The sequence below is a fragment of the Capricornis sumatraensis genome, chromosome 20 (assembly GCF_032405125.1).
Source record: "Capricornis sumatraensis isolate serow.1 chromosome 20, serow.2, whole genome shotgun sequence".
NCBI lineage: Eukaryota > Metazoa > Chordata > Mammalia > Artiodactyla > Bovidae > Capricornis > Capricornis sumatraensis.
Genome location: NC_091088.1, coordinates 8,555,363 through 8,583,175, shown reverse-complemented (window position 1 = coordinate 8,583,175; position 27,813 = coordinate 8,555,363). Strand labels below are relative to the sequence as shown.

General features: G+C 40.7%; 2 protein-coding genes across 4 annotated transcripts in view; both read left to right on the top strand.

Moving 5' to 3' along the window:
• LOC138095789 (craniofacial development protein 2-like) overlaps positions 1–16,375 on the top strand; it is a 39,531-nt gene extending 23,156 nt beyond the window's left edge. The window contains exons 5-10 of one of the 2 annotated variants that reach the window (XM_068991689.1): positions 108–1,079; positions 1,601–1,720; positions 4,642–4,761; positions 7,913–8,032; positions 12,630–12,706; positions 14,782–16,375. In XM_068991689.1, coding sequence (XP_068847790.1) covers positions 108–1,079; positions 1,601–1,720; positions 4,642–4,761; positions 7,913–8,032; positions 12,630–12,675 — 1,378 coding nt within the window. In that variant the 3' untranslated portion in view covers positions 12,676–12,706; positions 14,782–16,375. Of the gene's footprint in view, positions 1–107; positions 1,080–1,600; positions 1,721–4,641; positions 4,762–7,912; positions 8,033–12,629; positions 12,707–14,357; positions 14,667–14,781 lie in introns of those variants that run through there. The other variant, XM_068991687.1, reaches the window with a different exon arrangement.
• A 6,420-nt stretch (positions 16,376–22,795) lies between these two features.
• The window catches only part of CFDP1 (craniofacial development protein 1), a 129,712-nt gene continuing 124,694 nt past the window's right edge, over positions 22,796–27,813 (top strand). For both annotated transcript variants that reach the window (XM_068993003.1, XM_068993004.1), the window contains exon 1: positions 22,796–22,955. In XM_068993003.1, coding sequence (XP_068849104.1) covers positions 22,895–22,955 — 61 coding nt within the window. In that variant the 5' untranslated portion in view covers positions 22,796–22,894. The remainder of the gene's footprint in view (positions 22,956–27,813) is intronic.

Sequence of the window (27,813 nt, the reverse complement as noted above, 5' to 3'; positions counted from 1 at the left end):
CTTGTATTAGCAGGATGACAATATACAGCCTTGTTGTACTCCTTTTACCAACTTTAACCTGTCAGTTGTTCCATGTGCGGTTCTGTTTCTTCTTGACCTTCATACAGGTTTCTCAGGAGACAGGGAAGGCCTGGTATGTCCCCGGAACATGAGCCCCCCAGATCAGAAAGTGGCCAACATGCCACTGAGGAAGAGCAGAGGTCAGTTACTAATACTTCGAGTAAGAATGAATCGAGTAAGCGAAAGTGGAAACGACGTTCAAATGTGGTCGTGACTGGTGAAGAAAGTAAACTCCGATGCTGTAAAGAAGAATACTGCATAGGAACCTGGAATGTTAGATCTATGAATCCAGGTAAATTGGATGTGGTGAAGCAGGAGATGGACAGAATAAACATCGATATCTTAGGAATCAGTGAACTAAAATGGACGGGAATGGGCGAATTGAATTCAGATGACCATTATATCTATTACTGTGGGCAACAGTCTCTTAGAAGAAACGGAGTAGCTATCATAGTTAACAAAAGAGTCCGAAATGCAGTAATTGGGTGCAATCTGAAAAATGACAGAATGATTTCAGTTCGTTTCCAGGGCAAACCATTCAACCTCACAGTAATCCAAGTCTATGCCCCAACTCCCTATGCTCCAGAACCTGAAGTTTACCGGTTCTATGAAGACCTACAACACCTCTTGGAAATAACACCGAAAATAGATGTCCTTTTCATCATAGGGGATTGGAATGCAAAAGTAGGAAGTCAGGAGATACCCAGAATAACAGGAAAATTTGGCCTCGGGGTACAGAATGAAGCAGGGCGAAGGCTAATAGAGTTTTGTTACCAGAATAGGCTGGTCATAGCAAACACCCTTTTCCAACAACACAAGAGACGTCTCTACACATGGACATCACCAGATGGTCGATACCGTGATCAAATTGATTATATTATTTGTCGCCAAAGATGGAGAAGCTCTGTACAGTCAGCAAAAACAAGACCTGGAGCTGACTGTGGCTCAGATCATAAGCTCCTTATTGCAAAGTTCAGGCTTAAGTTGAAGATAATACCAAAAACGACTCGGCCTTTCAGGTATGACCTAAATCAAATACCTTGTGATTATACAGTGGAGGTGACAGATAGATTCATGAGATTAAGAGAATAGAGGGGCACAGAAATTAAGCCTGATAGAGAGTAGAACCAGATTTTGGGTGGTCTTGAATGTGAGGTTCAGCAGTTTGTATTTTACGCTCTGAGTTAATACTGATCCATCACAAGAACTTAGGTAGGGGAGTAACTGTTTTTACTTTTTTGTTTCTTTGTTTGAAGTCATCTTTTGAGGTTAAAGCAGTCATAGCCAGTGAAGATACTTTTTAAAAATTATTTTATTTTTGTTTTGGTTGCCCTGGGGTTTCAATGCTGCTCATTGGCATTGATCTTTGCTGAGAGAGGGACTATTCTCTACAACTATTATAGTGCGCTTTAAACGTGAAACTCAGCAGCTAGAATTTATAGAAAGCCCAGTGTTCTCCTTGTTATTTATGCCCTTTTCATAGGTTTTGTTTCTTTTTATTTACCCTCTTATATACTTGATGTCTCCTCCTTTGATGCAGGGGGACTAATGAAGTGGGTGAGACCTCTCAAGAAGCAAAGTCTGAATTCAAGCAAACTGAAAAGGGCAAACCTCAGGCTAACGTCCCTTCAACTGTGTCCTCAGTTCCTGGTGGACCAGGGTGAGTACCGCGTCTCAGGCCTAGGTGTATCTGGCACATTGGAGAAGATGTTTTCAGTACAAGGATGCTATTTGCCTATAGTTTTCATGGCTCTCTTTCTTGAGAAAAGGATTCTTTCTGCTGCTGTTGTGCCTTTGCTGAAGTACTTGCCAAAATGAAGGGTGTAGAGATAAATTAGCCATTGTTTTTTTTGGTTAATTTTGAAAAAAGTCCTGATTTACATTGTTAGACACAGAGTTGAACAGGTAGTAGCCCTAATTTAAAAAAATAATTTTTGTATGAAAGTATAAGCAGTTCATCAGAACTTTTAGTAAGTTTTGAGTGGAGTACTTGCTTCCACCCATAAGGATTTCATAGGAATAGAGAAAGGTCCAAGCTGACTTACAGTTTTATTAGCACATTATCAAGAACTCAGTAGTTTTTCTCCCTACATATTTTCCATAGTACATCATTTATCCTGAGAAGACAAGAATTCTTTCTTTGGAGGAAGGAGTAATTTCTTTTTAGCCTACATGCAAGAAGTAAAGCTGGCAGGCAGGAGTAGTCAGGGCCCTCACCGAGAGCGGGAAACGCGGACTGCACCCAGCACAGCACTGCTCGCCTCAGCCTTCTGAGGCATTCAGGCCACACGTGGCCCAGTGGTAACTCACTGACATTTCAGTCGGTTTGCTGCTGCTGCTTAATAACTGCAGTGCATACCAACCTTCCATAGGGGACAGTTTTGGGGGGTGTGAGGTCCTGGTACCCTTAGTAGTCCACAAGCAGAAGGTTCCTGGTACCTTTATTTCTGTTGTGTGGACTCTGTTAGGCTGCTTGTGGCTAAAATCAGCTTAACTTTTGTATTAGATTATTTAACTAAATGCTGCAGTCAAAATGATCAAATCTTTGTACCATAGAAAATTATTTAAATTTTATTTTTCTGTTGACATTCCTAAATCTGGTATAAATGTTTATCAGTAAAGTATTGCTTCCTCTGGAGAAGGAAATGGCAACCCACTCCAGTATTCTTGCTTGGGAAATCCCATGGACAGAGAAGCCTGGTGGGCTGCAGTTCATGGGACTGAAAATGTCAGAGAGGACTGAGCACACTCAATGCATTATGCAGAGAGACCATAGGTGTGCCTTGGAGTTCTGCATTCAGAGCTGCTTTAAAGGTGTCATCCGCATAGTATGACTATAATGTTAGGTTTCTAATTTAAAAAATAGATATGCAGCAAGCAACAAGGGTTCACTGTATAGCACAAGGAACTGTAGTCAATATCTTGTAATAAACTATAATGGAAAAAATTTTCAAAAATGATATACGTATACATGTACAACTGAATCACCTTGCTGTGCACCTGAAACATTGTAAGTCAGCTATACTTCAATAAAATATATGTTAAGGAACAAAAATTACTACCAGTTCTGTGAACTAGATCTTTGTTTTTCTTTTTCAGTGGCCAGTGAGTATAGTCGTTTCTAATAAAGTTTTCAAACTTAGTATTTTTATATATATAACATAGAGAAGGCTCTATAGAGTTTTTATTTGATTCTCTGAGTAATACTGAGCCATCCCAAGAATTGAGTAGGAGAGTAACAGGATGTTTGTTTGAATTCACCCTTCAGTGTTTTCCAGTGGTGATTCTTTTTTTTTTTTTTCCATTTTGTTTTTGGTTGTGCTGGGTCTTCATTGCTGCCCAAGGGCTTCCTGTAGTTGTGGAGACAGGGGGCTCCTCTGTAGTTGCGGTCCATGGCGTTCTCATTGCCGCGGAGAGCTCGAGCTCTAGGTGCGCTGACGCTCCAGTGCTTCCGTGCTCCACAGCTGCCATAGTTGTGGCTCTGTGCTCGGTAGTTGCAGTGCCTGGGCTTAGTTGCTCCAGCAGGTAGAATCATCCTGGACCAGGATCAAACCCATGTCCCCTGTATTAGCAGGCCAGTTCCCATCTACTGTACCACCAAGGAAGTCCCTGCCACTGAAGATTCTTAGTGTAAACCTCTCAAACTCTTTATTTTGTGCCAAATGTGTGGGTGAGCAGAAGTGAGATAGTTCTTAGTGAGAAAATTTAGTTGTCGTCCCAAGAACCCTAGAAGGAACAAGAGAAAAGAGAGAGACTTCTATCCCTTGCAAATCTGGGATTTATAGGATTTGTCTCTCATTATTCTGAATGACCTGTTTGAACACTCCAGGTAACACAGTGACCATAATCTTGGACCCTCCAACAAATTGGCATTTGAACAAAATATTTCAGATATTTTTACTGACTTGGTAACGCAGGCAGGTGTTAGGCATTTCCCTTCTTCATCTGAAATTTCTGGCATCATTCAAATCTTTATTTGGTCCTTTAGGACTCAGTTTCATTGAGGGAATTTTTTTTCAGTTTGAAATTGGACAGGATTCTCAGTCACGTAGCTTTCTTCCACTCCCAAATCACTGCTGGTTTATCTTCCGGTTGTTTAAGGTATAGAACAGGAGCCTTCTCTAGAGAATTGCTTATATTGTTTATATGAATTGTTTATACTGTTGCTTTTCTCCTTGAAATAATGCCAGTGTGTTTCTCCCAATTATTCCACCTCCCTGTTGCCACTTTGACTTAAGCGTGAGCGCTGATGTGCACGTGAGGTGAAGTGGGAGAGCCCTTCGGTCTTTACTTTGGTGATCTCATGTGGCCTGTGATTTAGGGTGACGATCATGTGACAGAAGTAATGGAGGGGATTTGAGGGACATCAGACTTCCATTTGCTGTTGTTTCATTTGTTAAATTAATAAGGGGTAATGTCCATCTAAAAGTGTTATAGGAAACTTTGATCATAACGCTCAGCAGGAAGAATTTATAGAAGGCCCATTGATTTTTTTTTTTTTCCGTGTTATTTATGCCTTTTTCTTAGATTTTCTTTCTTTGTATTCCTCCTGTATTCTTGTTGTCTCCTTCCTTGTTGCAGGGTTTCTAAGGAAGTGGGTGAAACATCTCAAGAAGGGAAATCAGTCTTCAAGCAAAATGAGAAGGAAGAACCTCAGTCCAATGTCCCTTCAGCGGTACCATCACTTCCTGCTGGGTCAGGGTGAGTAGTCTAGTCTTAGGCCCAGGTGTATCTGCCATGTTGGAGAAGGTGTATTCTGCCGGGGTCCAGCCCCGGTGGATCCAGGGAATTCGAAGGGTGGACGGCGTTGGCGTGGAAAGACTTGTTTATTTATTAATATAAGATTAGATTAAGAAACTATAGTGCAGTAGGAAGATTAAGTGGAGAAAGAGGGCTGAATAGCTTGGTTTACGCGGAAGACCAATAAAATTCCAGACAAGGAATTTGCACCATCTACGTTGGGCCACCGGTGCCCGCTTGAATATCTAAGGGTGCCTCGCCTTAAGCTCCCTTTCTCGCGGATCTTAATAACCAGGGCAAATAAGTAGACCTGGCGAGCCTCCGCGCCCCAGATGGAAATTCAGCCTGAAATTAAAGTAAAGAGCAGAGGGAAGAAAAGGGAGAGAAAAAGAGAGAGAGAGACACGGGGGGAGCCAGATTTCCGAGAAACCAGGCGGAGACTAGTCCGAGAAACTGGTCTGAGAATCTGGTCCGAGAATCTGGTCCCGTCCTTTATTGTTCAGAAGGCCTTTTATACTTTTGATAAAACATGGAGATCAATGGGTAACACAAAGTTATGCAGCGTTAGCAGTCCAGACTCTTATCAAAACCAGGCTTTTTTCTCTGCATACCTAATTGTATACACAAGTCTTAGGTAATTTACATCATCTTCTAGCCAAAAGGGCCAGTTAACATTTTACAGCCTTTTTTCTGATAAGGGTTTGTCAACCACAAGACTTATTTGTGTTGATCTTCCCAAGGTCTGGTGCCACTCTCAGAAAGCACTAAATAAAGTTACATTCTTAGACAGCAAGGATACAGCAACTTATAACAAGTAGAGGGAGTACAGTGATTTACAGCAGAAGAGAAGCAATTAACTCAAAAGTCTAGTGTTGCTAACATCAAAACTATTATGTATCTTTTTCTACATCCTGCTTACATTAACATCCTTCCAGGTGCCTAAAAGATAAAGAGTAAGGAGGTCTGGCAGCAATCCTTGAGTCAACAGTGAAAACCCTCTACCAATATAATTTTTAACTCTTTAGAAAAGGCTCTGTATCTTTAAGATGCTTTTAAGCTTTGTGCCTCCCGCGGTTGGGGGGCTGTAAGCAATTCACAAGCTGTAAGAGGTCTGGGGAACCTGTTAGGCAGGCTAGAGAGCTATCAGAGGGGTTTAACTGAAACATCCCTTTCAAATGCAGAAGACTAAAACCCTGAATTGACTTTTTCCCAGAGAATACCAGAAAAGCAGAAAAGCAGAGCACAAAAGCCGGCAGATTTTTGTTGGGGTACATGCTTAGGAATTTCCAGAGGGGTCCCTGAAGTCTGAGCACGCCTTGCGTATGTCAGCTTCCTTCCTCATGACCTTGTCACGGGCGGGATTCCTCACACTGGCTCCCGGCAGTATTCATTATAAGGATGCCATTTCCCTGTAGCTCTCATGACTCCTTTCCTAAGAGAAGGAATTCTGCTGCTGTTCTGTCTTTGCTGAAATATTTGCCAAAATGGAGTATGCAGAGAAAAATTAGCCATCGGCTTCTTATTTAATTCTGACGAAGTCCTGGTTTATATTGTTGGCCACAGAGTAGAACGTGTTGTAGACGGCCAGGGAATTGCCCACTTCAGTTGTTGTGTTTGTAGTGGGTTAGAGAATAACTATATTTTTTGTGAGTGCTGAGACAAAAAATAGCCTCTTGGCTGAAACAGCATGTTTTCAGATTTCTCATCATTATATTGTTTGAAAATAATTCTTTTTTTTTTTAAATATTTCATCTCAAAAAGGTTTTTATTTGTGAGTGGTTGCCTACGTGGAAAAATGTTTGCATTTGTGTTGAACACTGTACTTTTTGTGTATGGATGTGTTGGGTCTTAGTTGCAACACACAGGATCTTTAGTTGGGGCATGTGAACTCTCATTTGCAGCATGTGGGATCGAGTTCCCAGAGGTGGAACCTGGGCCCCCTGCATTGGAGTGAGGAGTCTTAGCCACTGGACCACCAGGGAAGTCCCTGAACATTGTATTTTGTCACACACAGCTTTTGAGCTATTTTCCCAACAAATGACTTGGCTAGAGATCTGTCCAAACTGCCCCCTTCCCAAGCTGCGTGTCGGCTTTTCCTTTTTCTTTCAATGAGCAGGAAGGAAGTAGCCCCAACCATAAAAAGTGATTTCTGGATTATTTAAGATGGGATTTTTAGGGAAAAGCATTTCATGTAAAAATAAATCCATATACAAATCAGCAATGAATATTCCAAGATAAGGATGTTTAGTCGTGCTATTACTCATCGGTTGTTTTAAATGAAACATCACTAGCTAAGCTACGGAGATCATGTAAATAGTTATCATTAAGCCCTTATGTTTTCCAGGTTTTTAAATTGTGGTAGCTCTTGATTGTAAAAGCTGCTCTGGTTTTAATAAAGTTCTTATTACAACTTCAGTGGATACCACCCTTCCCTATGAGACCATTTTTTGGGATGTTAAATCCTGGTGCCATTAGCTGTCCACATGCAGAAAGTTCTGTGTACCTGCATTTCTGTTTTGTAGACTCTGTTAGGCTGCTTGTGGCTGAAATCAGTTTAACCTTTATATTAGGTTCTTTCACTAAATGCTTCATTCAAAATGATTAACTCTTTGTATCGTAAGGAATTTTGTGTCATCGTTGGGTTGTTTTACGTATAGAAGAGGAGTCGTCTTTAGGGTATTCTAAATTGTTATTACTGTTGCTTTTCTCCTTGAAATAATGCCAGTATGTTTCTCCCAGTTACTCCATGTCCCTGTTCCCACTTTGACTTAAGCATGAGCACTAATATGCGCGTGAGTGCTGTAGGAGAGCCCTTCAGTCTTCACTTTGGTGATCTCACGTGAGCTCTGATTCAGGGTGACAGTCATGTGACAGAAAGTAATGGAGGGGGTTTGAGAGACATCAGACTTCCATCTGCTGTTGTTTCCTTTATAAAATTAACAAGGGAAAAAGGTCTTTGTCTAGAAGTTTTACAGGAGACTTTGATCATAATACTCAGCAGCAAGAACTTCCAGAAAGCCCAGTTGCTTTTTCTGTGTTAGTTTTTGCTTTTTCTTAGATTTTGTTTCTTTTTATTCCTCTTGTAAACTTGGTGTCTCCTTCCTTGGTGCAGGGTGTCTAAGGAAATGGGTGAAACTTCTCAAGAAGGGAAATCCGTCTTCAAGCAAAATGAGAAAGAAGAACCTCAGTGCAGTGTCCCTTCGGCAGTGCCATCACTTCCTGCTGGGTCAGGGTGAGTAGTCTAGGCGCAGGCCCAGGTGTTCTTGCCACGTTGGAGAAGATGTTTTCAGGACAGTGAATCTGCTTTCCAACCCTGAGGATCTCATAGGGAGAAAAAAACGGTCAAAGATGACTTACAGTTAATTTTAATTACACATTGTCAAGAACTTAATAATTTTTCCTCCCTTCATATTTTCCATAGTACATGAGTTATCTAGAGATAAAACTAGAATTCTTTACTTGGAAGGAAAAGTTTCATTCTTAAAACTGCATGTAAGAAGTAAAGATGACAGTTAAGTAAGAGGAGTCAGGTCACTCACCTCGAGAGCGGTGACCATGGGCCACTGACTCCCATCACAGCGCTGATCACCTCTGCCTCCTGAGCAAAGCTCTCTCTTCTTGAGGTGTTTGGGGTACAATAAGTCACCTATAGTGGCTTCGCTAACCTTTCAATCCGTTTGTTGCTTTATCCTTCCCTGCAGATCTGTGAAGTTTTCTCTTAAGTTTTTAATTAAAGAAGAAAGTTGGTTTTCCTGTCAGGTTAATGGATTTTAGAGGACAGGCTTTTCTGATTTTTGCAGCCTTGGCTCAAAACATTGTGTACACTGTTGTGCATTGACCCCTGCGACAGGGGTCATTAGTGTAAGAGGTGATTCCTGGAAACCGAGCCGGGGGGAGAAACGGTGAGGGAAGGTAGCCAGGGTAGGGTGTGCTTTCCAGCCGCTGCTTCTGGTGGCTGCTACTTGGCAGGGGTGAGGAGGTTGGGGCGGTGTGATCCTCCAGCTCCCTGCCGTGCTCACTCAGCTGCTTCCATGGCACGCAGGCCGTGGCCGGAGGTGTTTGCATTGACGCTCTCCTCAGGGTGTCATGGCGGTGAGTGCAGGGACGTGAGGAAGGGCTGTGTTCACATCTGCTCCGTACTCTTTATCTGCTTCTTCATCCAAACATTTGTCTCCCACCGGAGCAGCTAGGTGGTGGAAGTCGTGTAGTAGTTACCCAGGAATCTAAGGAACGAGACTTGAGTGCTTGCTACTACAGTGGAAATGGGGTAAACATCAGGGAAGGCGGCTGTGAGAGGAGCAGAGTAACGGGAGCAGAGTTCTCCAGACTGACTGTTAACGCTCTAGGCCAGTACTTTTTAAGCTGTCGTTTGGGGTCATCATTTAAGAGAAATAAAATAGAATGAAGCAACATATTTTTAGCCTTCTAATCATTCTATTGTTTGATGGGGATTCTCTTCAGATGAGTAGCTTTCAGACTTTATTTATTGCCACTTACAGTAAGGAATACATGTCATTAGGATTTACTCTGCTCATTAATATAGGTATGTATGATGACCTGTATTTTATGTCCATACTATGTAATTATCATGTGTAGTATGTGTCATTTGAAAAACTTTTATGATTCATTGATTTCACAATCTGTTACAACCTGTATGTGACAAATAGTGCTCTAAGCTGCATAAGAAATTAGCCTTCTGCAGGCTTCTCCCTAGATTAACAGGCTTGTAAGTGGTATTATTAAACAGTGTATCTTGCATTTATTGAAAGTGTTACTATGAAAGTTACCTCTGGATTAAGTACTAGATAGCAATAAAGGCAATTTCTTCTGCCTTAGGTTTCTAGCATAGTATAGTTTCATGTAGAGTACATCATGCAAAATGCCGGGTTGTTTGACTCACAAGCTGGAGTAAAGATTGCTGGTAGAAATATTAAAAACTTCAGGTATGCATATGACACCACACTAATTGCAGAAAGCAGAGAGGAAGAGCCTTTTGATGAAGGTGAAAGAAGAGTGAAAGCATTCAAAAAAATTAAGATTATGGCCGCTGGTCCCATCCGTCTGTGACAAATAGATGGGGGGAAAATGGAAACAGGACAGTTTATTTTCTTTGGTTCCAAAATCACTGGAGACGTGGCAGCAGCCATGAAATTAAAAAATGCATGCTACTTGGAAGAAAAACTATGACAAACCTAGACATCATAGTAAAAAGCACAGACCTCACTTTGCTGACAAAGGTCCACGTTGTCAAAGCTATCATTTTTCCAGTAGTCATGTACGGATGTGAGAGTTGGACCATAAAGAAGGCTGAATACCAAGGACTTGATGCTTTTGACCTGTGGTACTGGAGAAGACAGACTCTGGAGAGTCCCTTGGATAGCAAGGAGATGAAACTAGTCAATCCTAAAGAAAATCAACCTGAATATTCATGTAAGACTGAAGCTCTGGTACTTTGGCCACCTGATGTGAAGAGAGGACTGCTTGGAAAAGACCCTGATGCTGGGAAAGATCGAAGGTGGTTGGAGGAGGGGACCGTAGAGCATGAGATGGTTGCATGGCATCATCAACTCAGTGGACGTGAGTTTGAGCAAACTTGAGGAGATGATGAATGATGGGGAAGCCTGGTGTGCTGCAGTCCATGGGTTTGCAAAGAGCTGGATTCGTCTGAGCAACTGAAGAACAACCAGAGCAGGGAAAGTTCTTCATTCACTAGATTGATTGTGTTGTTTACATCTTAGAGAGTGACTCATGGCATAGCAACAGGCATCCACCAGAATCTTCAACCTCAGATTAGTTTCATTTTGTTGGATCAAGAATTCAGTATGTGTTTTGCTCTAAGAAATAGTTTCATGTCGCATAATTTTTACTTCTTGCTTCCTTGAGTGTTTCATAAAATAATGCTTTGATGCTTAAAGATTCTACTTGGAAACAGTGTGTTTTAGAAACTACTGTGAGCATACTTCTGAAGATAACCAGAGGAATAAGTGGCATCTTGGCAAGTTCACCTTGTTTAAGTCCCTGAGTCACTCAGGAAAATCTTACTGCCTTCTGTATTTCATGTGACACATTCTTAGAGCTAATAGCCTTTTTTCTTTTGAAACTTTTGACTTTGTATTGTGATACAGGAGTTAATAAACAGTGTTATGAGGGGAACAGAGAATGAGTTCAGCTGTACATATACATGTGTCCGTTGTTCCCCAGATTCCTCTGTCATACAGGCTGCTCCAGTATTGAACATTGTTCCATTTGCTATAACAGATCCTTGTTGGTTATCCATTTTTAGAATATCAGTGTATATATGTCCATGCCAAACTCTTTAACTATCCCTTCCCCTCAGTCATCACACCCCCTCAAACCCCCACAACATAAGCTTGTTTTTGAAGTCTATGAATGTAAGTTTATATCATTTCTTTTCAGATTTCACCTACAGGACATGTCATATTTTTCCTTCTCTGTCTCACTTCACTCTGTATGATACTCTCTAACTCAGTCCACATCTCTACAAGTGACTCTATTGTTCATTTTTTATGTCTGAGTAATATTCCATCATATAGATAGAACCCATCTTGTTTATCCATTCCTCTACTGATGGGCATACAGGTTGTTTACATGTCCTGACTATGTAAATAGTGCTGCTGTGAACAGTTGGGGCGCATGTGTCTCTTTGAATTATGGTTTTCTCTGGATCTATCTCCAGGAGTGAGATAGCTGGGTCACATGGTCGTTCTGTATTTTTGTTTTTTACGGAATCTCCATGGTGTCCTCCATAGTGCCTGTATCAATTTAACATCAAAGGTGAGAAATGAGGAAATTGTTCAGAAACCAAGAGTGATCAGATATCAAGGGTGGGTGATTCTCTTTAAACTGATTTAGAAGGATGCTTGTTAAAACTGAACTAAACAGGCCCAACAGGGATGGTGGCCAAGCCTGAGACTTGGTTAAGATGCCTGACTAAGGTTGGATCAAGAAGAGTCTGTGGTCCACACAGGACAGTATCTGGGGCAGCATGGAGACCGACAGAGGGAATCTAGGTGGGTCAGCCAGTGACGTATCTTTTAGTAGAATAATGAACTCACTCCTTGAAGGAGTAAAGTGAAATTCAAGGAAAATCAGCTTCTGTGAAAACTACAGAGAAACTTAACAGAGGACAAGGAAATGTGTTCCTGAGTCAAAAAGTCGTCACAGTTTGTACATGAAATGGGGAGAGATTGCACTATGATACGTGTACTTTGAATTTCTCAATAAACCCGATCGTTTGTTTCACCTGCACAGTCGTAGTTTTGCTTGGGAAACAACAGGGTCAAGAAAAATTCAGTTGATCTGAGGTGTGTTGCACACATTTTATCAGTGCAGACATCAGTATGTGGTGCAGGCTGCAAACAAATGGTATGGAAAGTCTTCAGGGGTAGAATCTATAGGAAATAACTGATGTATTAAAAGAATTATTTAATGCAGTAAAATATTTTTTCATTTTCATGTTTTTAGTTGTTTCATTGAGACATGCGAAAAGATACTTTAAACATTCTGTTACCACTTTTTTAAGTGACTTTGGTTTACTCTTGGGTCTTGCAGTATAAATTAGAATTAGTGGTTATTAATTTCCTAGTCTTAATGTGGTTACCTAGTGGAGGGTCTTCAGCCTTCTTTTACAGTGTTTGGTTATGACTCCCAGAAAGTGCCTGAAGTTTAATTTTCAGATATGCCTTCCTCTGGGTCCTTTACGTTTTCCTTCAAGAGAATTTTTATCCTTGATGAGAAAGAATTAGTTTTTTCAAACCCAATTTAAGCTCTTGTAATTTTTCCTCTAATGCTTGTCTTTTCATTTTAAGGCCTGAAAACTGTGACCTTCAGAAGAACCAGGATTGCAGCAATTAAGTATCTGACTTTATCCTTAACACCTGAACTGGTTTGTATGAAATATAGTCGTTTTTATCTGTTTTCAAAATAGTTTCTGGTCGTTAAGTCTGACATTTTTAAAGGAAAGTTCTCATTGTGAGTGCAAAGCTAACTGCCCATAAGATCGTGTGCAGTGGTATTTGATTTAAAGCAATATGCACCCTGGCTTCTTGATTAAAATAGCTAGGAGGATCAATTTACCAGGGATAGTCACAGAGAAAAATTACAAAGTAAGGAAATGGCAACCCACTCCAGTATTCTTTTTTGGAAAATCCCATGGACAGAGGAACCTCACAGGACTGTAGTCCATGGGGTCGTAAAAGTTGGACACGACTTAGCAACTAAACCACCATTGCCAATTACAGAGAAAAATTACAAAGTATCACATAAAGTAAGTAGGTATTTCCTTTAACTATTAGGCTATTAGACCACTTATCAAAATAATAGTGATAGATATACTCAGATAGGTGGAAAATTATAAGAGTTGGATACAGGCAAATATCTTCACAAATTCTACAAGATTACTCTCCAGTACTCAAATATCAAATCATTCTTTTGAGAAAATTTTTGTGTCTTTAGTTTGAGTCCATTTTTCAGTTCGGTGAGCTAGGATTTGAAAAATAAGCTTTCAGTTTAAGAAATTTGTTGTATGAAATGATTTTATACAGAAACAGTCGTCTCTGTTGAAAGATGTCTCTTAGTATTCTCCCCTAAAATTTATTTATTTTTTGATTCAGTGTCAGAAACTGAACTTGACTTAGTGGACCACTACCCATATATACTAATTTTGAACATACTGATCCATGACTTAAATGTTTATTTTTCCTTTAAAGCCAAGATACTAAAAGTAGTGCATTTGGAAAGTTGTCTTTTTTTTTTTTTAATGTTTCTTGTTTGATTATCTTGTTTTCAAAAACTTCAAATATAAAATGGATCATGAGAGTATTGAATGTTTGATCCATCATTTGAATGATAAGAAATGTTTGTTTCCTCTTAGGGTTTAGTTTTATTTCTGATCCCCAATAAACAGTTACTTGAGGCTGCTTCTTTGTATGCATGCTTAGTTGTGTCCGGCTCTTTGGGGCCCTATGGACTCATGTCCATGTGATTTTCCAGGCAAGAGTACTGGAGTGAGTTGCCATTTCCTCCTCCAGCGAATCTTCCAGTTAATTAGAATCGATACCAACTCTCTTGCATAACAGGTGAATTCCTTTATTGCTGAGCCCAGAGTAGCCATGTGGAGGTGGTTGTTCAGATCAAAAAAATACTGGCATTTATTTTGAATATTTTTTCACATATAGCTTCTGGGAGTTTTGCCAACTACTGACTTTATTCTGGAAGGATATGCAACCACCTCTCCCCAGCTGTATGTCCACTTTTCCTTTTTTTATGACTTGGAAGGAAGCAACCCTAACCATTAAAAAGCTGATTTCTAGATTAAGATGGAAGTTTTAGGGTAAATGTGTTTCATGTTAACTTCATCCATATACAAATGAGTGATGAATCTTCCAAGATAAAAATGTCTAATTATGCTATTGTTTTTTAACAGGAAAACAGTACTTAGGAAATAAAGTAGGGAGAAAAGTTTCATGTAAATAGTTATCTTTAAGCCTTTATGTTTCCTAAGTTTTTAAATTGTATGTTTCTTTTGATTCCAAAAGCTCCTCTGGTTTGAATGAAGTTCTTATTACAGCTGCAGTGCATACCCAGCCTTTCCTAGGAGACCATTTCCCGGGATGTGAAGTCCTGGTGCCATTAGCTGTCCACATGCAGAAGGTTCTGTGCACCTGCGTTTCTTTTTTCTGTAGTCTGTTTGGCTGGTTGTCACTTAACTTTTCAGTTAGTTTATTTCACTAAATGATATAGTCAAAATGATAAAATGTTTGTACCGTGGGAAATTATTTCAATTTTATTTTTCTACTGACGTTTCTAATTCTGGTATAAATGTTTATCAATAAAGAATTACTTTCAATTCTGTGAAGTAGAACCGTTTTTTTCTTTTTCAGTGGCCAGTGAATTTAATATTTGTAATATGGCGTTTTCTAACTTTTTAAGCTTTTTATTTTATTTTTTTTTATAACTTAGAGGAGACTCTTGAGAGTGCTTGGAGCGCAAGGAGATCAAACCAGTTGATCCAAAAGGAAATCAGCTGAATATTCATTGCAAGGACTGTTGCTGAAGTGAAGCTCCAATACTTTGGCCATGTGATTTGAAAAGATGACTCATTGGAAAAGACTGAGATACTGGGAAGAATTGAAGGCAATAGAAGAATGTGGCAGCAGAGGATGAGATAGTTAGATAGCATCATCAACTCAATACCCATGACTTTGAGCAAACATCAGGAGATACAGTGGAGGACAGAGGAGCCTGGTGTGCTTCAGTCCGTGGGGTCGCAAAGAGTTGTGAAATGTGATTTTGTATTTCCTTTAGGTTCAGCTTACTAGTTTATAGTAACATTCTCTTCCAAAGATCTGATTAACCACTGCTTACTTCTTGCATCTTACCAATTCAGCTTTCCAGACTGTAAACATCAAAAGCTTTTGTATTTCACGCTGGGATAGCAGAAAACTGGTAACAGTTCGTGGGGAAAAAAGGTACCGTTTCAGTAGTAGGTCCACACGAGGAGGTGCCAAGGTTGGCTCAGTTTCTGTGACACCAGAAATCTCTTTCTACTCTGCCACTTTCAGCAACTTGAATGGTCCAGTTTGGTTGCTTATCCCACAGTTACGAGGAAACAGCTTCAGTTCCAGGCAATGCAGATACACAGTGCCTGGCAGGATACTGCCCTTTCAGTTCTCTCTCTCTCTCTCTCTTTTTTTTTTTTTTTCTTATTTTAGGTATACTGTAAAGTGCACAAATCTTAAATGATGAAATTTTACTCATGCAAAGTGGTAGCCCTTTGATCAAGATACAGAATGTCTCTAGCACCCTAGTAGGATGCAGAGTTCAGCTAGAAGCCTCAATATCATGTTTCCCAAGAGGATCTTTTCATTTCTAAAAAGGTGATGACTAAAGATTGCACAGGGCACAGAGTATGGTGGATGAGATGGTAAAGATGTTGAGTTTGGTAGGAAGGACTCCATAAATTATTGCAAAGACAACAGGGTAATAGCGAACCAGGAAACTTATAGGGAGTTGGGATTTGTATTTTTCCCAACTGGAGACATTTGTCTAAAGGGATTCCTCAATTTCAGCCTATTTCTGCTTGGTGGGATTATGTGCCCCGTGTTGGCAAATTCTCTGGTTTCTAAAAGGAAGTTGGGAATCTAGGTTACTGGAGAACACTCAACTTTTAAATGCTTATATATTGAGTATTCCCCCCACCACAATCAACAGTAGGAACAGCAGTAAACAGTTCCTGTCTATAAGGTCACCACACATACTCAGTTAGTGGAAATACAGGGTTGGGTATCTGTGGGACTCCAGACGTACTATATTTGTCAACTGATCAGTACATAATCTTGTTTTATGTGTGTTTGTGTTGAAAGATGCTATATTTAACCTTCGTAGCAAATAATGATACGCAGTATATGCATGCGTTCTAAGTCGCTTCATTTGTGTCGGACTCTTTGTGACCCCGTAGGCTGTAACCTGCCAGCATCTTCTGCCCATGGGATTTCCCAGGCAAGAATACTGGAGTGGGTTGCCATTTCCTCCTCCATGAGGATCTTCCTGACCCAGGGATCAAACCCAGGTTTCTTGTGTCTCCTGCATTGGCAGGTACTAGCGCCATCTGGGAAGCCTATCATGCTATATGTATAATGAAACAGTTGTTTGAATGACAGCAATGTTATGTACAACACTGAGATTGTACTACTATGTCTTTCCTTCAGTTTTACACAAACTACAAACATACATTACTCATAAAAGTACTCACAGTAAACATATAGTATTCATATAGAGACATAGTCTGTATAGTGGTGCAAATAAAGTCTTGGGAAAGGAAATATTGAGCATTTAACATTTTATAAAGCATTACCTAACATTTTCCTGTTGATGGAGCTGCAGGCTGCATACTGATAAGTGCACAGTGTGGTCAAACCTTTCAACCTTGGCTTACCCCACCAAAACCAAGGGAGAGGTTGGTAGAACTCATTCTGCAGATGAGGGAGAGTGGCGGGTTGACATACATCAGTTCAACCTCAGAGGTTTGGTTCTTACCACTTGTTGAGTGGAGAAATAGCTCCAGAAAGAAGAGTATGGGCGAAAGCAGAAATGTCACTCAGTTGTGGATGTGTCTGGTGGTAAAAGTAAAGTGATGCTATAAAGAACAATATTGTATATATATCTTGAATGTTAGATCCTTGAATCAAGGTAAATTGGACATGGTCAAGCAGGAGGTGGCAAGGTCGACAGTTTTAGGAATTAGTGAACAAAAATGGACAGGAATGGGAGAACTCAGATGACCGTTATGTTTACTATGGACAAATATCCCTTAGAGGAAATGGAGTAGCCCTCATAGTCAACAAGAGTCGGAAACGCAGTACTTGGGTGAAATCTCAAAAACAACAGAATGATCTCAGTTTATTTCCAAGGCAAACCAGTCAGCTTCACGGTAATCCAAGTCTACGCCCCAACCACTAATGCCGAAGAAGCTGAACGACTGTATGAAAACCTACAAGACCTAGAACTAAAACCAAAAAGTCCTTTTCATCATAGGGGATTGGAGTGCAAAAGTAGGAAGTTGAGAGAACCTGGAGTACACAGGCAAGTTTGGCCTTGGCCTACAAAATGAAGCAGGGCAAAGGCTAAGAGCAAGAGGAGAAAGGGGCGACAGAACGACATAGTTAGATGGCATCACTGATAGTGAATGCAAGTCTGAGCAAGCTCCAGGAGATAGTGAAGGACAGGGAAGCCTGGCATGCTGCAGAGGGAGGTGGAACTCATTCTGCAGATGAGGAAGAGGTTGACAGGCTGACATCTGTGCAACCTCAGAGCTTTGGCTCTGACTTGATGTAGTTGCCACTTTCCCCTCCTAAATTAGCTCTAGAAACTGGGCCAGTCTGTCTGCTTGGCTTTTTGCCTCATGTCTTCTAAGCATCTCATCATAAGGGGCAAACACACCGGAAGTTAATGATTTAAATTTGAGCATCAATTTTAAATCATTCTATCCTGAGGATCAAGGATAGGCTTACACCCTTCCATGTCACTGAAAATTTGTTTGAAGGCAAAGTTCCATTCTGTTACTTTGGCTGCTATAAGAGGGACAATTCCTGGACTCTTCGGCTGACTATAATCACTGTCTTTCGCTTTCTCTGCCAAAATTTCCCCCACAGTTTCCTTTATGTCACCGAAGCCTTCACTTACTTGCCATGCAGCATCCATTATGTTTTTTACACTGTTCATTCTTTCTGCAGCATCTTCTAAGCTTTCTAAATTTTCCACACAGCCTGGCCAAACATTTTTCCAACAGTTACAGGCTTATGCTTGGTGTCCCAGGCTGTGCCAACACAATCACATTGGGTATAGTGACTGACTTCCATTAGTTCGTCCATCACGGTAGTTTCCTTGTTGGCTTTGAGAGCTTCAAAAGCCTTGTTACAAAGCTCCCTTGTATACTGTGCCTTGAAGACGTTTATGCCCTGATCCAGGGCCTGGATGAGAGACAGTATTTGGGGGCGTGAAAAGAGCTACATAGGGGTGGGCATTTTTTAGTTCTTCATAGCAGTTGACTAGGGCATTATCCAAAATTTAACAAAATCTTGAAGCCGAAGTTGCCCTAGAGTTACTATTCACCTTCTGGTTTGAAACAGCTGTGGAATCAATCAGATGTCATCCAACCTTTTTTGTTCCACCTCCAATGGACTGCAAATGGTTCACACTTTTCCGGTTAAGTGCTTGTAAACTTGAAGCTCTGTACACCAGTAGGGGTTTGCACTTGAAGTTGCTGTTGTACTCCATGTCCAAAGAAGCTGCAACAGGATGGTAGGGGTTATGCAATCATGATAAAATCAAATTTCACACCCACCAGCTGAGTGACCCAGATACTGGAGAATGGTCATACCAAAGGTGTTCTCCCACTATCGTAAAGGTTCTGAGTCCCACGGCAGGCTTCCCAGAATGGGGATCAGGCCAAGGGACTGGGTATCCCCAGGGAATCTGACTTTGAAAGCGACCCGGATTTGATTACATAACTTAAACTTAAATATAAATTGTAGTCATCTTAAATGTAAATAGGTTAAATACACTAACCAAAAAAATAGACTGGATGGTTGGATGAAAACATGTGCATGTGAGCCTCCACTTAACATCACTCTACTAAAACCCCCAAATCATATGTAATAATTTTATATTGTTAGGTTAGTCGTTTCCATTATGGCTTGCAATTCTAAGTATCCTTTGTTTTTTTGTATGGCTATTTTGAAAACTGGAAAACAACTTTTACTATTGTGATTATGTAACTAATTTGCTTCATACCATTGTATTGTGATTGGTCAACAGAAAATGGAATTCTTTATCACTGAAACTACCATTTAACAGAAAAACGTGAAATCACTTTTTAAAATCCAGAATTATCTTGCAGTTTTTTGAAAAATAGAAATGCCCAGGCATTGCTTTTTGTCTGCAAAGCTTCAGATGTGTTTCTAATGAGCAGACATGTTTAAAAACAACTGGACTATATATGATGTTTTACTTTTATCTAGTTTATTTCACATTTTCTATTTCATATTTGGTGCCCCCTTTTCATTTTGTTTATGGTTCCCAGTTTATCCATCTCTTTTGTTGCTGTTCTCTCAAAGTTCATGAAGCATAGTAGAAAAGCTTTTATATACATATATAAATAGTATGTATAACATATTTTAGAAAACATAACTTTTTACGTAGCTAAAAGTTTATCACATTTTGATTCCACTTGTCTTAGTATGAATAGAATGCTAGATTTCTAATTTACATTCAGTCAAAACTTTGATATAGTTCCATGTATTTTGGCATCTAGTATTACTGCTGACAGTCTAGAAAGTTTATTATCTTGGTGATTTAAAAAGAAATTGAATTGAGGCTTGAAACGTATAAGAAATTATATGTTTTTTAAAAAAAACAGGAAATTAACATGCTATGGTATTTTGTACATGTTTTCAAATTTCACGAAATTTTATGTTACTGTCCATTGTTTTTTTCATACCATATTCAAGACTCCACAGTGTATTTCATTGCATTGAGCAGCTTCAGCTGCAGGGAACAAATTCTGGTAAATTCTCTTCATTTTTATTCTGTGATCAATATTTTCTAATTTTCCTTGTATGGCATCTTAGATACATCCATCATTTAAAAGTCAACATTTAATTTTGAAATGCATGGGATAAAGCATCTTTGATACTAATTTCCAATTTTGCTATTAATTTCTCATTTAAATGCTTCCCTGCAATCACCCTCTGTGTTTTTTCAGTCTTCTATCGAAGCTTTCAATGGCTAAGTTGAAGTCTCTTGAAAATTACCACATTGCAGTTGAAAATATGTGAGTTAGTTTTAAATACCTTTTGATATTGATTTCTAACACAATTCCACAATGATAAGAGAATAGACTGTGTATGATTGCAGTACCTTTGGACCATTAAATTTTTGCACCTTGTTTTATGTCCTTGGATATGTTCCAGTGTTTCTTAGTTTATAGTATATGGGAACTTGAATTTGTATCCTAATGTTGTGTGAAAATTGTATAAATCTTAATTATGTTGAATAGGCTCATAGTGCTTTTCACGTTTACTATATCCTTGTCTTTCCTATACTTTCTATTAATTTTTGAGTTTGATAATGAAACTCCAACTAAATTCTTAATTCATCTACTTAAAAACAACTGTAACATATATTAATAGTGGAAATATATGTAAGTTCTGTATTTTCCAAGTGTTATCATACTTTCATAATTTAACAAATAAAAAGAAAAAAAGTCACTCTTGGCATTGGTGCACAAAAAGTAGGGTTGCATAATTCTGGAATGATTAAAAACCAGGGGCTTTGGAGGCCATTTGCCTTATGTAAGTTCTTTTTGCAAATGTCCTTGTAAAATAAGCCAGTTTCAACAGCACTAAAAACCTGCTCTTCCACATACCCTTTTCCTGTATATCACTTAGCAAGTATTGTTTAAATTCTTCTGCAGCCTCTTCATCTGCAGAACTTGCCTCACTGGCAAGCTTAACACTATTCATATGTTGTCACCTTTTGAAATGTGCAAAGCGCTAGCAGAGGAGGGCTTCACATTTTTCTGACCTTGGGTAACATGACGGTAAATTTCTTTTGCTTTCAGCCTCACACGCTTTCCACTACACCTTTTATAATCAGTTGTCATCTGAAGACTCCACAAACAGCCGCTTTTCCATATCTTCCTTGCACTCTCTGGATGTCACTTTAGCACTCTGCAGAGCAGCCTCACGTCTGGGTTGGCAAATTTCCCTTTCCATTTTCTTGATGTACCAAATTTTTTATTCATTAACATTGAGCTCAAGGCCAACAGCACTACAATTCATACCTGAACAAAGCTTATCTAACACATTTTTCTTCATAAAGCACACCACAGCTTTCTTGTGCTTAGGAACATTAAGCCAGCACCACAACACTGTTACCAAATTGCAATTCCATGTGCCAGATGCAGGGAGGCCTTGAGACACTGAAACATTAGAGCTTAGAGCTTGGAACAGAGGTTTCGTACAGGTTCATTCAAGGAAATGGGTGGCTCGTGTCCTAAGAACCCCAAAGTTATGGGAAGCTGTCCGTAAGAGCCTTTAAAAACGAGGTGAGGGAGGGGTGAGGTTAGTTGTTGCAAACTTCTTAGATCCTTTGTCTTAAGCCAGGTCATGGTCAGGTGAGGATGTCCCTATAAATCACTAACAAGCGAATGTTTTCTCTGCCTTGACACGAAAGGGTAAGGTCCCAAGGCGCAGCTTTCACCCTGCTAGTTCCCAGTCCTGGCTAGGAGGAGGCAGGTCTGAGTAGGCATCGCCTCCAGGGCCAGGTTCCCACACCCTGCCCAGCTGGTCATCCCTGGGGAGTCATGTGCTCAGCCCAGTTGGCCCTCAGGTCTCTCTAGGCCATCCAGATGGGAGACCAGGTCTCTCAGACTGCGGCCCAGGCAGACAGCCACTGCTGTTAGACAGCCACTGCTATTAAGTCGCAAAGAAAGGGGGGAAGAGGTTCACGCTGCCACAAGGGCTGCGCCAAGACTAGTAGAGGGCCTTAGTGAGGGCTTTGGAGCACTTTAGACATACTCCCCAGGCTGTTCCCCGGGCCCTCCAGCTCACCCTTTGGGCCAAGGCGGGGGGAGCTGGAGAGCCGCCAGGAGAAGGCCTGAACCCGCCACTTAAGCTCACTCCACCTGATGACAATACCACTGACGCTTGGCTGAAACGCTTTCCCAATGGTCTCATTGACAGTTAACTTGTGGGCGAGGCCAACTTGCAGCGCTCACCAATAGAAGGGCAGGACAACCAAAGATCCCTGATTGACAGTTGGTCATTTGTGGTTGGCGCCCACTGGGGTACTGACAATGGCCGACCAAGCCCTGTTGCCTACTAACAAGGTGCCGGGTAAGGAGGCACTGCAACTGCTGCCTGCTAAGTAAGGGCTGTGCTCATTCTGCTGTTACAGAATGAGCTCGGCGGTCACTCTGAACAGCGAAATCACAGACAGAAAGTATAAAGATGAAAAAAACGCAGTACTGAAGAGGCTGTGAAGATATTTATTTACACTAGAAGAGCTGAAGTAAGCGGATTGTGGGATCCATCTTCGGTACAACCCACCGCTGGTTAAAATTTTCACTCCAAATTTTCACTCTGCGCATGTCCGCGAATAACCCTAGAAATCACAGGGAATATTGGAGGGGTTACAATAAGTTATAACAAGCCAATTTAAAAATACCAACCTGTGAATAGCGAAGGTAATCTGTATTCTCATGGGCAAAAGAAGTCTTAAGCATACACAGATCAAAACAGCTGAGCCCTGAGCACTACAAGTTCCAGGATGCACCGCTTCAGGCCGGAGCCCGCGTTCTTCCAACCGCCCCAGCAGGGTCAAGCCGGAGCCTTTGGCCCGGAAGTATTGCCTTTCGATCACGTGGTACGCTCTGCGCCTGCGCACACTCTGCGGGGCTGGGGGGAGTTGCGGAGTCAGGCGCCATCGACCACGCTGCAAGTCTACGGTCCCTTCTGGAGCTTTGCTGTTGGACGTCCCTGCTGCGTCCCTGTGGGCTTCGTGCGACAGCGACATGGAGGAATTCGACTCCAAAGACATTTCCACTTCGAAGGACGAGGACTGCGTGCCGTTGGGTGAGCGACTCTACCTGAGGCGAACGGCGGCTTGCCCCGCCCAGCGCCTCGTTTGAGGCACGCTTTGCCGATTGTGCGTTGGCCCGGCGGGCGTGTTCTCGAGCGGCTCGGCGTCCTCTTCCGCCTGCCCGCCCAGCGCGGTCCCCTGGGCTCGGCTTGTGTGCTCGGCGACGTTTCGCGCAGCTGCTTCTCGGGGCCTGGCTTCGGCCGTCTCCCCATTCGGATCGTGAGAACCCTACCTCGGAGTCTGACGGCGGTCTGGCATTGCGTACCCTTAGCGACCCTGAACTCTTCTGAAAGGCAGTCTTATCCCCAGACCTTCCGTCCCCAAAGAATTGCTAGCTAGCATCACGTCCCAGATATATGTCTTCACTTTGTCCTCAACAGGGATCTGGTTAAAAAGTCCACGTAGTGATGTCCTTTACTTCTTTGCAACCTCTATACTCATGGTTCTCTTTTCGGACCTTTTTGTTTTGTTTTTGTATATGCTTCTAAAATAGAATCGGGCCAAAATGTCACCCATTCCTACCCCTTCGCCATCCTGCACTTTCCCCAGGCTCCCCGTTTCATTAGATGTATCTGCCCGCCCAATTGCTCAGGATAAAAACAAAACAAAAAACCCTTGGCAGTTGTCCTTATTCTCACTTTTGCTCCAACCAGTCATTAAATTCTGTTTGAGTCTACAAATAAGATTCATTTCTGATCACTCCCTCACCAGTCTCGCTCTTACTGAGTTACCATTATCATTTGTTTATGTGTGTGCTTAATCGCTAAGTGGGTCCGGCTCAATGGGACCCCATTATTTGTGCCCCCCTAGGCTCCTCTGTCCGTAGAATTTCGCAGGTAGAAATAGGGTGGTGGGTTGCCATTATATCCTCCAAGGGATCTTCTTGACCCAGGGATCCAACCGGAGTCTCCAGTGTTCTCCCATGTCGCAGGCGGATTCTTTACCCACTGAGCGTCGGGGGGAGCCCATAATCACTAAGATTCACTGCACCAACATTGGTCTTTCCATATCGTCCACTGTGATCATTTAAAAACTAATTTTCATTGTAATCGAAGTTACCATGAGCCTGCTTAAAAATAGATATTTCTGAAAGGCTTATTTTGAAACTGAACCATTTCCATCACTTCTCATCCCTGTCAGTCCTCCCTAGAAGGAACTGTTTTCTTCTTGTAAAATTTGGTGTTTCCATCGATTGTTGACTTAACCTATTCATGTTAGGTCTTCTTTTAACGCCTCCTTCAGTCTTTCCCCTCTCTGCCAGCACACACTTTTTCACCTTCAGACCCTTCCCACCTCCCCAGCCTGCCAATGTTCCTATCTCAGTTTGGGTTAGACTATTAATATTTAAGTATTTCCTTTTTTTTTTTTTGTAATGACTTTGTAAACATCCCGCGGTGTTAATGGTTTTTGCTCCACTAGTTTTCTCTGTAGTGAATAATTCTCATTTTGTTGTTGCTTAGTCATCTATATGCTTACTACTGATTCGATTCTGAACTTTAAAAATTGTTTGAGTTACCTCTCAACATATTTAAATTTATTAATCATCCTTTATTTTGAAGTCCCTCTTTGTTTCAGACCTGCTCCAATTTGGCTTGTTTTTTTTTTTTTAATCAGTTCTAAACCTAAGATCTATCATCATGACCACCTCTCTGGATGTTCCATTTATCTTCCTTTTCTCTTGGATTCCCTGTTTCTTGGGTCCCATGATGTCTTCTTTCTTGGCATGTTCCACCAAAATGAGGGTAAATCATCAAATAACTTTTTCAACAAAATTGCATGATGGAATCTTTTTTTTTTTTTGGAGACCATCACTAAAAATAACCAGGTGACCTCAGGCATGATTAGTAGTTTGGTATGGAATTTTGTGTTCTATAATAATTTTTTAATGTGAATTTTGAAGGTTTTTGTCCCATTAGTTTCTAAGTTTCCAGTGTTTTTATTTTAAAAAGTCTCTTGTTGATAGTTTTTACTCACTTACATAAAATGTTTGTTTCTGGAAGGTGATAGATAGAATCTTGTCTTTGTTTCTGATATTTTGCAGTGATATCCATCCTTCTGTAACTTTTTAAATTTGGGGAAGGACAGTTGTCTTCATTTTTTTCAGTAATCATCATTATTTATATATTGACTCTTATGTTACCTTATGGACTGATACTTTGTTTTTTCTATTTTTATCCTCTTTACTAACTTTTAATTTTCTTTTTTTTTTTTGGCTTTATGAGACTATTTCAGTATTTTAACATTCCGCTTTTCTTTTGAGTTTTTTTCCTCCTTCCATAAGCTATCTGTAAATATCGTCTCTGTGCAGCCTGGCATTGGAGTTGGTGACTTAGATGGCTAGGTGGGCTGCTTTTTCCACAATTACTTTGAGGTTCTTAGAGGAGGTGTTGGGAGCAGTCACAGCACACAGTACGATTGGTCGAATGTCAGCAGCCCTTCAAGCTGTTTGATGTTGTAGACCAGAAACTTGCAGAAGCCACTGGGAAACATGTGCTCTGTTTTGTTGTTGTCCTCATAACCAGGGTTGGGCATCAAGATGTAGCCCTTGGATATTTTTAATTTTGAGAACTTTTTTGTTTGAAAACTTGTATATAACATCATATTCTTGTTTCATGAGTGCAGTGTCTTAATGCCCTATAGATATTAATAATGCTTTCAGGCCTCTTACCTTCTGAGATGGCCCGTACCCTGTGGATTTCTCCCATGACCGCTCTTGCTTTCCAAGATGGCCCCATTACCTGGGGCCCGTTTCTCCTTTGGAGATGGTTGGCATTCTGTCTGTGGAATGTATATCTCTCTCAATAAATCCACTTCATAAATGTCAAATAATAATAATGATGATGCTCTAAATAGTTCTTTTAATTTTTGTACAGTAAAATTTACTCTTACAGTGTTCTGTTTTTGAGAAATGCTTATTAGATTTATGTAACTACCATTAAAATTAACAGTTCCAAGACCACCTTTACCCTTCCCTACCCCAGAGGATAGATCATACTGTGACTGTATAGAAACCATTTTATCTCTTCTTTTGCAGTAGGCATACTTTTTCTTTCTTTTGGTGGCCTTATTTCACTGGGTACAGTTCCAGTGTGTGTTGCATAGGAGTGGCGAGCATTCACATCCTTGCCTTGTTCCCAATTTTAAGGAGAAAACATGAGTGTTTTACTGTTCTTTGTATGTTTGCTGTAGGTTTTTCATAGATGCCTTTTGTGTGTTTTAAGGACTTTCCATTGCTACTTCATTACTAGCTCAATCACACATTACCAGGCCCATGTTTTTATGCTCTCCATTTTACAGATGAAGAAACTGAGGCACCTAAAGTTACTTACCTAAATAGTAGCTGGGATGGACTTAAATTCCAGAAGATTTTCCAGGTGGTGCAGTGGTAAAGAATCTGATACTGAGTACAAGCTCGCTCTGCTTGTCAAAGGACAGGCCAGTGAATCCAAGAGATGAGGTGTTGAGGCAAGGAGTACAACTTTATTAAAAGTTGGCATTCTTAACTTGTCATAGTAACTTAATTTGTTGGGGTCTGGATGCCAGGTTGTTTTATAAAATCGGAGAGAGAGGGAGACAGAGAAGCAATGAGAACTAAAGCCAAAGGACAGAATAGGGAGAGGCAGTGAGGAAGCAAAGTAAAAAGGGTGTTCAGTCTTGAAAAACATCTCTGGGAAGGGCCAGCCTTTGGAAGGGGTGTATTCATCTCTTCTTTTTAAGCTATTCACAGGTGAGTGGGGTCAGATTATCTCTATGAGCGGAACAAAAGCTTTTTAGTTTCATAGGCAGAGGGGCATGCAGGGTCCTGTGAAAGTGTTCGTTGCTCAGTCAGTCCAACTCTAGGGTCCTCTGAGGTAGGCTGTTGGGATATGATTGTAATAACAAAAACAACGAAAAGGAAGTCAAAGAAACAGTTTCCAAGATTAAGGAATTAGAATTGGCTTCTCTGCAACAGTTCCCCGCTGTCAGAGTCCATTCCACAGACTTGGAAAGAGAGCATGCGTTCTGTTTGTCAGCGGATCTTGCTGGAGTGTCCACCTTTGGCGCCAGTGTTCTGAATGTTGAGATTTATCTTCTTTTTGTTCCTCTTTGGAAAGTGTCTACTTTACACTTGTTGACGTAGAGATACAGAACTTCAGATCCAAGAGACAGTATCTCAATTTAAGAAATTCAGCACTTTTCTATGTATGGGGAGATGCAAGAGGGCTCATTAAAATTATTTCCTTGGTAGGTCCATCACCTCTCTGGGAGCCTGGAATCCTGTATTCCCAGTTTCCTCAGGGTTCACCAAAAGGAGTCTTGCAGTCTGATGCCAGCTAGGTTTTAGGTATTCCTCTTCCTCAGGGCTCATTTACTCACATTGAAGGGCTGCAATTGCTGATTTCATTTCTCAAGTCTTCCCCTCTTGATCAGGAATTTGACCAATATTTGGGAGATTGTCCATGAACAGTTTTTGTCCCACAACACTGGGAGGCTCATCCCAGTTTAGACAAAAATTCTTGATGTGCCCCTCCAGGTGTTAAATTTTGGACCAGGCTCCATGAATAATTAAAATTTCTCTGGATTCTGTCTTGACTATAATCCAGGAGACATTTTCCCTTGTTGCTCCTTATCATACCTAGAATTATGCTATTACAATTATTTTATGTTTATAAATGTGATTTTCTCAAAATGTTTAGCCATAGAAGTTTTGTTTGAGGCCCGATTACACATTGGTTATTACAGGAGACAGCAGTCTTATTAATTAAATAGGATATAAGTAATGCAGCTATTAACATTGACAGTAACAGTGCAGCTGGGGACACAAAGCACAATTTGAAAACAAGGAACAAATTTAAACAATGATTAGTGTAA